The 14,253-nt window shown below is 43.4% G+C and overlaps 1 protein-coding gene across 1 annotated transcript in view; it reads right to left on the bottom strand.

Annotated features, from left to right (window-relative positions):
• Positions 1 to 14,253, bottom strand: part of FGL1 (fibrinogen like 1) — a 53,773-nt gene that overhangs the window by 14,217 nt on the left and 25,303 nt on the right. Inside the window, exons 3-5 of the mRNA XM_056855075.1 lie at positions 5,964 to 6,144; positions 2,345 to 2,504; positions 1,237 to 1,334 (exon numbers count right to left, since the gene is read on the bottom strand). Coding sequence (XP_056711053.1) covers positions 1,237 to 1,334; positions 2,345 to 2,504; positions 5,964 to 6,144 — 439 coding nt within the window. The remainder of the gene's footprint in view (positions 1 to 1,236; positions 1,335 to 2,344; positions 2,505 to 5,963; positions 6,145 to 14,253) is intronic.

Here is a 14,253-nt window from a genome sequence, read left to right as displayed (position 1 = left end):
CAATTTGCTATAAGCATTTAAGGAGTCCTGTGTGGGGTACCGATCCTTGCTTATCGGGCCACTATCTAAAGTTTGATTTCCCCCTGGTTAGAATCATATTGAGGCATCACATCTGGATTGCACACTGACAAGTTAATACTGACTTTATTTAAGAGTGTAATTAGAAGCCTTCTTCTTTTCTATATTCCCATGACTTGGTACTTATTTTGGAACATAACTGCAGAGATTCCCTAATAAAGCAATTTGTTGTTGGCTCTAACCATGTACCTACCAGCTGGGTCATACCAATCAGCTTCTCCAATTTAAGGATGTTGAATCTGCTTAGGTTACTTGTGCGTAAGTGGAAATGTCCTGTGTGAAGTGCCCTTGAACTAAGGCTGTTTCATCACCAAACCAAACAAAAATGAGTGAAGCTTCTATTAGCTGAACATGCCCAATTCTATAGCCAAGGGCTGGTCCCTGCTCAGAATTTTAAAAAAAAAAATACACACAATCCAGCCAGCCGTGGTTACAATTTAGGAGGCTATGAACCCAGGAGAAACCCCCCCCCCGGTTTACAAAGAAGATTGTTCTGCCACAAGAAGTGGGGTAATACCCCCCCTCCAGAGTCTGGGTTGCTATAATAATCCAATATGGCACCTGACATGATGGCGGCAGCTACCACCTCCAGTAAAAGGTGAAGGAAGAGGGAGGTGGAGTTGAATCACAGTGGAGAGGGAAGGAAGAATCAAACCGGCTTACAATCACCTTCCCTTCCCCTCCCCACAACAGACACCCTGTGAGGTAGGTGGGGCTCACTTAGAAAGCTGTGACTAGCCCAAGGTCACACAGCTGGCTTCATGTTTAGGAGTGGGGAAACCAACCCGGTTCTCCAGATAAGAGGCCACGGCTCCAAACAACCACTACACCACGCTGGAGGATTGGGGTGTCTTCCCCCACATGGTATCAGATGCTGCCATCGACCATTCACCACCACATTTGTTTGGACAGGAATCACAAGGTGTCAATGCAGGATGTATAGACCATGGTATAGAACTACAGTGAAAAAAACTGGAATTCATAGGCAACCCCTCAAGAGAAAAGAGCTCCTCCTTCAGGTTGTCTTGACAAAACCCTGACAAACTACTTTTGAACACAATGGGCTAAGTATGAAGTGGTCTTATAGAGCTGAAATGGGACTGAGGAGAAATCAGCTTGTTGACCTTTGGTTTCTGACCGAGAATGTACAGATCTTACCCTGAGAGGTCAGATAGTGAAGGTTTTTATTTCCCAGCCAGTATTCACCCTCCGGAGAAGCAAAGTCACCAAAACCTTGTTCATATTCGTCCCAGTCTCTGAAAATAAAATGTAAACCTAATCGCTGGTGTTGTTCAAAAGAAATTATTGGATTATTTTTTAATGCGCCCTTTTTAAGTTCCAAAGGATACAATTCTAAAAACACTTTCCTGGTAGTAAGCCCTACTGAATAAAATGGTACTTCCAAATTGACCTGCTTAGGTCTGCTCCCAGAGTAAGAGTATGAAGGCGCTGATCTATTTGGAGCTTGCTTCTGGTTTGTGAAGTCCTAAGCAGAGTGACAGCCTTCTAAGCCTAGAGAAGGCATAACTCTGCTTGGGTCAGCTCTGTTACTCCCTGCCATATAACATGCTGACTGGTTGGAATCTCTCCCCACCTGGCATTTGAGCCTCTTTCTCTGCTTTCACATTCAAGTGCCTTCTTAAGAGCCAAGCTCTACATGATGCTGGATGATACTGGAAGAGTACATGATACTCTTTCCCCAATCACAAATGCTTCCCTCCCCAAGGGGCTTTAAGCCCCAGAAAGGCAAAAAGAGAGGGACTTGTGGGATAAGAACATGGCTCTCCATCTGTCACATGGGGCTTGATCTCTTATGACTTTATCCTGACTTTCCCTAAGAAGAGGAAGAAGTGTTGGTTTTTATATGCCAACTTTCTCTACCACTTAAGGAAGAATCAAACCGGCTTACAATCGTCTTCCCTTCCCCTCCCCACGACAGATACCCTGTGAGGCAGGTGGGGCTGAGAGAGCTCTAAGAGAGCTGTGACTAGCCCAAGGTCAACCAGCTGGCTTCATGTGTAGGAGTGGGGAACAGGGTTGCCAGGTCCCTCTTCACCGCCAGTAGGAAGTTTTTTGGGTGGAGCCTGAGGAGGGCGGGGTTTGGGGAGGGGAGGGGTCTTAACAGAACCACAGATGAACTCAGTACTTCATTAAAACAAGAAAATGTTGCATCTTTGATCATCTGGAACAATTATTGCAATCTATGCAGCTCACCATTCCCATTTACCAGTACCATGGCAGCTAATTTTTATAGTTCATCACTCACCTATCAAAATTTTGACTGCCATCTGACCGCCTCTGAAAAACAGTCCATCCTCCTCCTCCTGACATATCGCAGTAGGCAACAAACTCATTGGGGCTCCGGAGAGGCTTCATCACATAAAATCCGCTGTATTTGTGTCCAGCATTATAGATCTCAGCACAATCTGCAGTATCCCAACATATTAATCATTCCAGACAGTCCATTTTAAGTGCTGTATAAGTTCCACAATGTATTCCTTTAGTGAAATCCTAAATGACATGTGCCCTATCAAGCCAAATGCAACCAACCCAATATATATTGTACCCTTCCAAGTGCTTGGACATTGTTTGGTTTAGGCAATTCCAGGCAAGCACTACCAACTGGAAGTTTATTGAGCCCCTGGTGGGATTTCATATATCGATGGTGGACTGGTTTAGATAGGTGGATCTCAGATTAAGAGATATTAATAACCACGGGGTATTTATAACCATAGAATCAAAGGTGAATGCTACAAGTTCAGGTGAATGATACAAGTTCAGGCAAGAAGTACTGAAGTGAAGCACTGAAAACATGTCCCACAAATATCTTGTGATCTTTGCCCTTATTTCCTAGGACTGTGGCTTTTTGAGCCCTGTGGAAGAGAGCCCATAACTATGGTAAGTTTGTATTCCCCCCCCCCCCAACTTACACTGAAAACCCAAGACAGTCTGGGCTTTTGGAAGTAAGTCAGACAAAATTAAAGAAACCACAAGCAACAAACTTCTTGCTCCCAAACTCCTGTTCCTAAACTGAGGCTGGAATAGTGTATTTTCTGTATCTTCCAAAAAGCCTATTAGATTTCTGCTTTCTTTTTTCAGCCACTGGCTCACTAGATGCTAGGATATGCCCATTATGCATAAACACAGGTAACTAAAAAATTGTGGCCAGGGGTTTGAAAATGGAAAATACCTTTTTGGAAGTATGAACGACCTTTATTGCTTATGGTGATAAAAATAAATATAGTATGCTAAAGGCAGAGTTATATAAAATATTTATTTGCTGTAATAATAGATTTATCTCAATATTAATGTTCAACACTGTATATCCAATTGTATGTTAATTCAATTGACTTGGCTCCTGTGGGTTGGAAAGAGCTTATTTAGGGGCACATAGACTCTTTGCTTAGCTTAATTGCCTCTTTCCAAATGATAGGGTTGCCAGGTCCTTCTTCGCTACCGGCGGGAGACTTTTGGGGCACAGTCTGAGGAGGGTGGGGTTTGGGGAATGGCGGGACTTCAATGCCACAGAGTCCAATGGCCAAAGAAGTCATTTTCTCCAGGTGAACTGATCTCTATCGGCTGGAGATCAGTTGTAATAGCAGGAGATCTCCAGCTAGTACCTGGAGGCTGGCAACCCTACCAAATGAAAAAGAGAAAACCCAAGATAGCACCTCACCCTTCCCTGGAGTGGAAGAAAACACAAAACAGGCAGATACGGGAGAAAGCATCCTGTAACACTAGAATTGCTTGATCAAACAAATAGGCAGTAGATTTGCAGCAGAAAAAAAGGAAGCACTACAAACATTTATGGAATTCACTACCACAAACTGTGGTGATGATAACTAGCTTACGGTAGATCCCTTTTAAAAGAGATTAGACAAAATAACACAAGATAGGACATCAATTGGGGGGATGATGATAACTTTCAAGCCCCCTTTATGAGCTTCCTGGAAGGATCTGGTATGCCAATGGACAGCAAACTAGATGGCCCGTGGGTCTGATCCAACAGGGATCTTCCAATTTTCATATGTCGAGCAATACTCACATCACACTTTCACAACAATGCCCGTTACCTGATAGGCTTCAAGTGGACTTACCAGTCTGTATGTGAAGCATGTACTGTACCAATTACCTGTGCTTCTGATATGCAGTGTCTTGTGCTGATCCTGCTCTGCTCCCTATGCTTAGGACAACTATACAATCCAATAAAGGACCGTGCTAAGCTTTGTTAAAGTTTCCTATTGAAGGCAAGCTAGATGCTACACAAAAAGTGTAACTGCGCCTAAAAATGGATGCCCTGTGTCTCAATCCCCTCCTACAACATTTACTAGAACCTGGAGCCTATATCCATGCATTTCTGTACCAACAGAAGCCAATATAATTAACACTGAGGCAAAGAAACTGAGAACATTGTAGATCAATACTGTACAGAGTGGAAGCTAGACCTACAGCTTCCAATTAAGTGGCAGCTATATGTTTAGCATAATGTCAAGTTTTGCCCTGTGACATGCATGCCAAGTGGCAGGGACACCTAGTGCATAGTTAGGAATTCCGTTTCTCAGAAAATAGCACAGTCTAAAAATACCCTTAGAGATTTCCAGTCTTGCAACTTTTATTATCCACCCAGCCTCTCTGCTAACCAGAGAAAAAGCGGATCCTTCACTAATCCAAAATGGCATCTGATTCTCCGAGGTCTGTACTGACTTTTTGGTCAGTAAAGTGCGAATGAAGCTAAATTAATATTCACTGTTTTGAATAGTCTTCTGCCACAATCGGTCTTGGCTGAACCGTCTCTGGGCAAGCTTCTGGAAAAACTCAAGATATGTAGTAACGTTTTTCCTGGATAAATAAATAAATAAATAATAAACTGCTGGAAACTGTATTTAACTTATTCCTAGTTATATATTTTACCCACAAATACTTTCCCCTCTGTTATGGCTGACTCAGCCTTTACTAGAATATATGCTTATTACAAACATACTTACACAAAATCCTTGTCTTCTTCATTTGCAGTTTCTCATGTCAGACATATTATTCACCTTTTTTAAAACTCTCATTCTAAAAATTAATCCACCTCCTTTCCCTGTCCACCATTGCTGGATTACCATCTTTAAAATGGATCATCTATTTCTCAGTGCGGGTATGATCGACCTACCTCATATGACAGTATTAAAAACTATTAGCTATTACAGGTAGGACTTTAGTCCCTAGTAAGTGTTGAGTAGGGATTACAGAGACCACTGATGAGTGAAGAGCAGCATATTTTGACTGGAAAACTTGCTTTACTAGCTATAAAGGTAAAGGTCCCCTGTGTGAGCACAGGGTCATTCCTGACCCATGGGGTGACGTCACATCCAGACGTTTTCTAGGCAGACTTTTGTTTGCGGGGTGGTTTGCCAGTGCCTTCCCCAGGCATCTTCCCTTTACCCCCAGCAAGCTGAGTACTCATTTTACCAACCACGGAAGGATGGAAGGCTGAGTCAACCTAGAGCCAGCTACCTAAAACCGAATTCTGTTGGGATCGAACTCAGGTCATGAGCAGAGCTTGGATTGCTAGCTATAAAGCAAGCAAAATAATGGAACAAGCTGTTATTTGTATAGACTGCAAAGGCTACGATGAGGTGCCATTTCAGTTGAAGCGGGAATGCTGAGAGGCCCATTCTTGGATACATTCAAGATCAAATGCACTTTCTTTTTGGCTAATTTATTTGTTACGGTGGGATCTCATAACAGTTAGAAATCACAGTTGTTCTTCAGAAACGAGCACGTGGAGTCTGAAATGAAGAACACTCGTCAATTACCTTCCCACCTTCCGATGTGGTTTTCCCATTGGTATATAAGAAAAGCAAAACGGTGAGATTCAGTTCTAATGATTCAGTTCTAACCTTTATATTCTGTCTCTTCTCCCAGACTGATGAGATTGCTTTCATCGCCTCGTGCTCTGCGTTCTATGTCCTTCTCCATTAACAGCTCCACAATTTTTGCCTGTTGCTCCTTCACGCTGTGTTCCAGAAGTCTCACTTGGGCCTGGAGCCGCAGCTGTTCTTGGAAACAACTTTCTAGGGCCTGTCAAAACATTTATTAGAGTAAAAAACATACACCTGCCATGAGTATTAGCGAAGGAGAATCAGAGTTGTTTTTTATACCCCACTTTTCTCTACCCAAAGGACTCTCAAAATGGCTTACAATCAGCTTCCCTTCCCCCCCTCCCACAACAGGTCGGGTTGCCAGGCCTCTGTTTGCCATTGGGGCGGAGCCTGAGGAGGGCAGGGTTTGGGGAGGGGAAGGACTTCAATACCATAGAGTCCAATTGCCAAAGCGGCCATTTTCTCCAGGTGAACTGATCTCTATCGGCTGGAGATCAGTTGTCATAGCAGGAGATCTCCAGCGAGTACCTGGAGGCTGGCAATCCTAACAACAGGTAGGTGAGACTGAGAGAGTGGGGAATCAAACCCAGTTCTCCAGATTAGAGTCTGCCGCTCTTAACCTCGGCATCCCGCTGGCTCTCCAGCATAAACAGCTAAATCTTGTGCAACTCCGCTCCCCATTACTAGAAAAACATTTCACACGCAGTTCTGTGAGCCCTTTAGTAAGCTAGCAATGCGTTCCATTATGCAGTCTATTAATAGGTATTAATAGTTGTTCCACAATGATTTTTTTTTAAAGCTTAGCAGTCAGTGTCGGCTGTGTTCAAAGGGACCCCTGAGCTCTGCCCCTCCCTTCCCCCCTTGGTAGCTGGAACAGCTAATCCTACTTGTCTTCACACACACCGAACCACCTTTAAAAACAGAGTGGCGAGCCAGCCATGCCCTATATGTTTTCCCAAACTCTCACAAAAGTCCAGTCGAACCTTATAGGATGTGCACAGCTTGCCAGGGGGAATGAGGAGGGTAAGGTGGATTAGCTGCTCTAGGGCCCAGGGAGGAAGGCAAGGTGATGTAGGACATTGATGCCCCTCCCAAATCTGCTACGTGTAGGGTTGCCAACCTCCAGGTAATAGCTGGAGATCTCCTGCTATTACAACTGATCTCCAGTCGATAGAGATCAGTTCCCTTGGAGAAAATGGCCACTTCGGCAATTGGACTCTATGGCATTGAAGTCATTAGGCTCCGCCCCAAAAATCTCCTACCAGTGGCAAAGAGTGACTTGGCAACCCTAGCCACCTGCGGCAACCATGTCCAGAACACTTCACTCAAAGAGTTGGCCCTGGTAGCGCTTAACTTGGGATGCTGTGTAGAACAGGGTGTTTTTTTAACTGTGTGTGTGTGCTTGCTGCAAAAGGAAGCCACGCTCCCAGTTGAGCAAGATATATGAAACGCCAGCAAAGCAAACTCCATATTCAAGACACTTCAGTACCTCAGGGAAAGCAATTCTGCACTTCTGACATGGTATAAGATACATGGTTAAGGTGTCAGACTGGGATCTGGGAAACCCTGGTTCGAATCCCCACTCCGCCGTGAAAACTTGACGGGTAACTCTGGACGGGTCACAGTCTCAGCCTTGACCCTGGCAAGTATTTGGATGACAGACCTGCAAGGAATTACAGGGATGTGATGCAGAGGCAGGCAACGGCAAACCACCTCTGAACGTCTCTTGCCTTGAAAATCCTGTGGGGTCACCATAAGTCAGCTGTGACTTGACGGCAACCCCCCCCCCCCAAACAAACAGATAAAAAAAGAGCAGTGCCTAAAAACCATCTAATTCCTTTTATCCCAATGAAGAGATCAGTAAGCTACACACACTCTAATAGGCTGTGCTGGTTCAAACATTTTCCCTTTATAATGATTCATCTGGCTTATCGATTTAAACAAGGAAACGTTCTCTGTCTTTATGCTGGTTCTGTGCAGTTCTTCCCTTTTCACTAGGATTGCCAGGTCCCTTTTCATCACCAGCGGGAGGTTTTTGGGGTGGAGCCTGAGGAAGGCGGGCAAGAAGATGGAAACAATCATCTCTGCCAAACATGGAAGAATGGAGAGACAAGATGATGGAGTATGCAACCATGGCTAAGATGACTTACATGATGAATGTAACCGATGAGGAGACTGTTGAACAATTCAATGAGAAATGGAAACTGTTTCATAAATACATGGAAGTTGTAGTGTAAGTTAGCTAATTATGAGTAATAGGAAGTAGAAAATTGCGTATTTAGTTGCAAGCACCTAGGATACTCATCTGATAAACATACCAAAATTTTAGTAAAGTTAAATCACTAAGTGATAATACGTAATCTGCTTGACTAACTTAAAAGATCTGTCATGATGTTAATGTTCTTCTCTTTTTGTTATTTATCTGTCTGCAGACGGACATACCCTTCTGTTTATTCTCTCCCCTTTTCCCCCCTTCTGTACCCTCAATTAAATTTGATAATTAATTTTTAAAAAATGCCATGAGTCCAATTGCCGAAGCGGCCATTTTCTCCAGGTGCACTGATCTCTATTGGCTGGAGATCAGTCATAATAGCAGGAGATCTCCAGCTAATACCTGGAGGTTGGCAACCCTACTTTTCATGGATGTGACAGCACCAAGAAGGATATCTATGCAGTTCTGGATTAAGAGTTCGTTGGCTCCAGCAGTTGAGTCCCCTGCTTTAATTATGTTTTGGCTCAACTTAAAAGTAGTAATTATTACCACAGCCTGGAAACATATACATAACTTGGGTCATAATTACATACTGCAACTTGTGGTAAAGCAGGAGACTTGCAGGGAACCAGACCTCTCTTTTCACTCCTAAAGACCCGACTCAGTGTTGTTGACAAACAGCAGGAAATGGACTTGATTTGTGTGCATGACAGAGAGACACTGAAACCTTTGCATAGTGAACAGAATTAAAAATGGGCGATTATTTTTAACTCGACCCTCTCTCGCTTGCAGTATATCATCTCTAGGTTGATTTAAATAAGCATGTGTTGCTTGCGGCGTGTTGACTCTGGAGCAATCTTGATTGCATGCCTGTCTTTTAAATATTTGTGTTGCATCTCAGATGTTTGTTTTTCATTTAATTCCTAGCCCTGGGTGCAATCCAATATATGGCAATGGAGAACAGCCTGGAAAACATGCGGTGGGATTAGGCAGCTTGTCAGGAAACTATTCCAGAGGGGCAGGCTCGGTGCCAGTCCAAAGCAGCTTTGGTAATGCTGTAAAAATTCGGCCAGAAGGCAACTTTCCTGTCTTCTGGCTCTGATGAGCTCCACTAGAATGAGTGAGGCTCCACTGAGCAGGTATAGAAAGAGTACCAGTTTTTGATTCATATGTTAAGGTGAAATGATTAAAGTACTGCAAACTCTTCAGTATTTTTTAACCAGTGCATGGTCCAAAATCAGAAATATGCTGTGCCTTTTTGAGATACTGAAGAAAGATAACCATTCTTAATATAAATTTCCCCCCTGTCAAGTCACAGTTGACTTACGGTGACCCAGTAAGGTTTTTGAGGCAAGACACATTTAGAGGTAGTTTGCCGTTGCCCACCTCTGATTCACAACCCTGGACTTCTTTGATGGTCTCCCATCCAAACATTAACCAGGGCTGACCCTGTTTGGCTTCCAAGATCTGACAAGATTGGGCTATCCATCCTAAAATAATTATTCCTAACAAAATAGCAAGGGCTGGTGTGGTACAATGTAGTGGTTAGAGCAATCGCCTAGGACAAGTAAGACCCAGGTTCAGATTCCCACTAAGTGACTCCAGGTAGGTCATTCTCTGTCATCCAACCTAACTTGCAGGGTTATAGTGCCATCAGCTCCTTTAGGAAAGGGTAGCATTAAAAACATCAGTGATTATTCTTTAAATAATATATAAAAGTTATCACTCATGGTTAGAAGGAAAGATCATATTTGCATATTGTTCCATGCTTGTTTCTATAACACACCAAACCAAAAATAGCCACCCCAACCAAACAAGTATATCCTTCTGTCTTAGATCAAACAAGCACAATGGCTTTCAGTGATTAAAATGGCTTTCTGCCAAACTCAACTGACTAAAGCTTGCATTGACAAATCTATTTAAACCAATTCCAAGTTGTAGCCCTAATATGATAAAACAGGCAACAAGAAATGCATCATCACCATATTATACACACAGAATGAATAAGCAAAGAGAATAAGCAATGTGCTTAGGGTTGCCAACCTCCAGGTACTAGCTGGAGATCTCCTGCTATTACAACTGATCTCCAGCCGATCGAGATCAGTTCCCCTGGAGAAAATGGCCACTTTGGCAATTGGGCTCTATGGCATTGAAGACCCTCCCCTTGGTCGTCCATACAAAGAATTATTAATAAACATTGGCATGTTCTTTCTTCCATACCTGGTTGCTCTAATCCCCCGATGTTTGGTCTTAAACGGAATGTCTCTTTAAGAGATCGTCTTGTTCATTCAGACTGCCGCCCTAAGAGACTTACTCCCTCCATCATTGGACATTTTCCGTGCGGCTCGTGCTCCTTCTGCCCTTTAAGTTTGCCTTTAAAAACTTTTACATCTACCACGTCCAACTTCACTTTTAAACTTAATCAATTTTCAAACTGTTCTACCAGTAGATGTGTTTACTGCATCTCATGTAAATGTGGTAAACTGTATGTGGGCAGTACAGTTTGTCAGGTGAAGCTTAGGAGAGCACAAATCTAGGATCAGACAGAAGATTTTAGATGCCCCCCTCACTTTGCACTTTATAAATAATAAACATAGCGAAAATGATATTCGTTTTTTTGTAATTTGGACTTATAAAGGTAAATCAGTTTGATTTGGAGAATGTACAAAAAATTTTATTACAACAAGAAATGCGCTTTATATATTTATTTAAATCTTACTCTCCGTTTGGGCTTAACAATGAAATGGATTTATCTTGTTTCTTATAAATAACTATCAAGCTGCTATTTTTTAGGTACAGTTCCTCATATCTATACACTTTTGGGTTGAGTTCTCTTTAAGAGATTTGTGCTGAAGAGTACTGTATAAATTAGCATCACCTGTAGCCTTAGTATCCGACTTTGAATGGAGCAGCTCTGTGAGGGCTGTGGAATTGTCCTACTCCCTGTAGAGTTTTGATACACTTTTTATATTAAGGTATGTCAGGCAGACCTTGTTGTATTCTATTTATTGTATTTTGTATTAATTTTAAATATTTATAGTATTTATTGTATTATATAGGAGTTTAATTTAGGAGCTTTGTCTCCTGATACTGAACAGAGTTGCTGATGAAGCCGCCGTTGCGGTGGTGAAAACATCAAGTTAATCCGGACTGCGTTTCGACTACAACCTGATCTGTTCTTCTTTTTGCTTCTTATATTGTATGAAGTCCTTGGGACCTTTGCAAAGAGACTTAGACGTTCTCATTGAAGACTCCGTTGGAAGAAATGTATTCTAGAATTGTATTGTGATGTTTGTCATTGTTTCACTTTCTGCACTATTTTTCACTTGCACTAAATTTGTGTTTGCATTCCAGTTGTTGTTTGGTACTTAATTTTGTTCTTGATTCCCATACAAGTACCTAGTGCCTCTTTTTTCCAACCTCCAGGTACTAGCTGGAGATCTCCTGCTATTACAACTGATCTCCAGCTGATCGAGATCAGTTCCCCTGGAGAAAATGGCCACTTTGGCAATTGGGCTCTATGGCATTGAAGACCCTCCCCTCCCAAAACCTCATCCTCCTCAGGCTCTACCCAAAAAACCTCCTGCCGGTGGCGAAGAGGGACCTGGCAACCCTAAATGTGCTCAGTTGTATGGATTCAGGATCCAAGGAGAGAATGAGGCCCAAGGTTATCTTGAATAGCTTCAAAACAGAGCTGAGAGTGATGATTCAGAACCACTTCTTATGAGGCTTTTTTGTATTTGGGTGCCGCCAAACAAAAGAAAATATAGGCTAATGACATAATTGATGAAGGGATCACACACACATGTAAATTATATAGTGCTTTTCCCTTCGAAAATACATGCAGTTGGGGACAAGGAAATTTTTTGCCCCTATGGGCACATATTTTAAAGGAGAAAAGCACTATATATCACTGATACGATTTTGGTAATTTGTTGTCAGCAAACTGATGGAAAGTGAAATATAAATCAAATGAATAAACAGTGCAAGCAGGCACTCTTCAGAACTGATGTGTCTATATTGCTGTATAGGATATCTAGCCTCTAGCACTAGAAACAGTATCGTTTGTAGAAAACGCGGTAGGGGGGGAATGGTGGCGGCAAGAGGCCGACAACAAGAAAATGGCAGATGTAGACAGGACCTATGAAAACACACACCTTCCCAACCAGAAGGCATGGTAATGTGCTTGAGCTGAGCTTTTACAAAACGGACTGGGGCAAAGCAGATTTGGCAAAGAGCGTGCCAAGGAGGAGGGATGCACACCTGGAGCATAATTACAGCATGACCTCATGTGTACAATTCCCCCACCCCCAAAAGAGCCCCAGTTGGGATGCCAAAGCAGAGAAAACCTCCATGCAGAAACAGCCTGACAGAGCGTTTGGGCAGGAGTCCGGACCCTGTTTTTGCTTGTTTCTTGGGTTTGCTGCCAGAGAACATACCCTATTCCTGTCTGGGGTCTTTGCAACTCTTATTCAATCAACACTCCTGGCTGCCTGAGCCCCTATCCAGCTACTGACCATCCCCCTCTGCTCGTGTCTCTGTTAATTCTGTGCAATAGTTTAGTTCGCCCACTTTTTTGATTCCTTTGTTAACACTGAGCCAAACACAATGCTGTGGCAGCCTAACACATCTGGCATGCCTTCTAGATCTTCTTCTAACTGATTTTTCCTCCCAGACACAACTCTGATGCCAGATGTGAGCCTCCACCATGCTCACTAAGAAGGTACTGCAAGACAGGAACAAGGCAAGCATGAGGCAGATGTGCTTCAGACTGGATCACTAACCATCAGCATGAAGCAGATGAACTAATCTGTGACTTCAAAGTGCAGAACGATTGTTAGTTAATCTGACAATATAGAGATACACTGAGTAGGACGACAACACCATTGAGAAAGCCATAAACAGCTCCACGGAGGGCAAATTTAATTATGTAAGGGACCTGGGATAATCTCTGAAAGGAAAATTAGCCCACCTAGGTTGTTCTAATTGCATCAGTTCAGCTAATTTTTTTAATAGTACAGTTGGATTAAAACTCATATACTAGTCTAGGGGTCACCACAGCCAAATCTCACTTTCAAAGTAGTGTCAACTGCCCCTGTGGCCAACTCCGGAGGCAAAAGAGGGGTGTGACGGAGTGGCATTTGTTGCCAACAAAACATGGAGCGGTCAGCTAATTGCAGGAATTAATTGGAACCTTCATTTATTGAAAAGCCTCCGAATACTAGTGCTAGAAGGCTCCAGGGGACGGCTTCAGCCTGTGAGCTCTGTTTGTAGGCCCTCCTGGGCAACTGGTTGGCAGCTGTGTGAAACAGGTTGCTGGACTAGATGGACCATTGGTCTGATCCAGCAGGGCTTTTCTTATGCTTTTAAAACAGCACCCCAGCAAAACTACTCACTGACCGAGGTTCTAGGGCAGTGATGGCGAACCTTTTAGAGACCAAGTGCCCAAACTGCAACCAAAAACCCACTTATTTATCGCCGAGTGCCAATGCGGCAATTTAACCTGAATACCACCCCCAGAGGGGGCCCAGAGGGAGAGGCTAGGGTTGCCAAGTTCCTCTTCACCATGAGTGGGAGGTTTTTGGGGTGGCGCCTGAGGAGGGTGGGGTTTGGGGAAGGACTTCAGTGCCATAGAGTCCAATTGCCAAAGTGGCAATTTTTTCCAGGGGAACTGATCTCTATTGGTTGGAGATCACCTGTAATAGCAGATCTCCAGCTAGTACCTGGAGATTGGCAACTAGTTCCTTAGTGTTTTCTCTTTACATATTAAGACAAATAGAAAGGTGTTTGGAGGACAGCTTGTGGGCACTTCAAAGGTGGAATAGGACTGCACGCCGCTCCGCCCGCACAGACCCAGAGGGTGCGGGAGAAGCTGCTGGAGGGAAAGAAGGAAGGAAGGAAGGAAAGAAGGGAAGGGAGGGGGAAAGGGAAGGAAGGGAGGGAGAGAAAGAAAGAAAAAGAGAGAGAAAGGGAGCAAGAAATGGAGCAAGGGAGAGAAAGAAAAGGACAGAGGGAGACAGAAAAAGAAAGAGGCCATTTATGCATGGGAGGTTTTGCCTTGGATTTGCCACTCGGTGGGGCGCGGCGGCAGGGTTG

The sequence above is a fragment of the Euleptes europaea genome, chromosome 9 (genome assembly GCF_029931775.1).
Source record: "Euleptes europaea isolate rEulEur1 chromosome 9, rEulEur1.hap1, whole genome shotgun sequence".
NCBI lineage: Eukaryota > Metazoa > Chordata > Lepidosauria > Squamata > Sphaerodactylidae > Euleptes > Euleptes europaea.
This window is presented reverse-complemented; position numbering and strand designations above follow the sequence as displayed.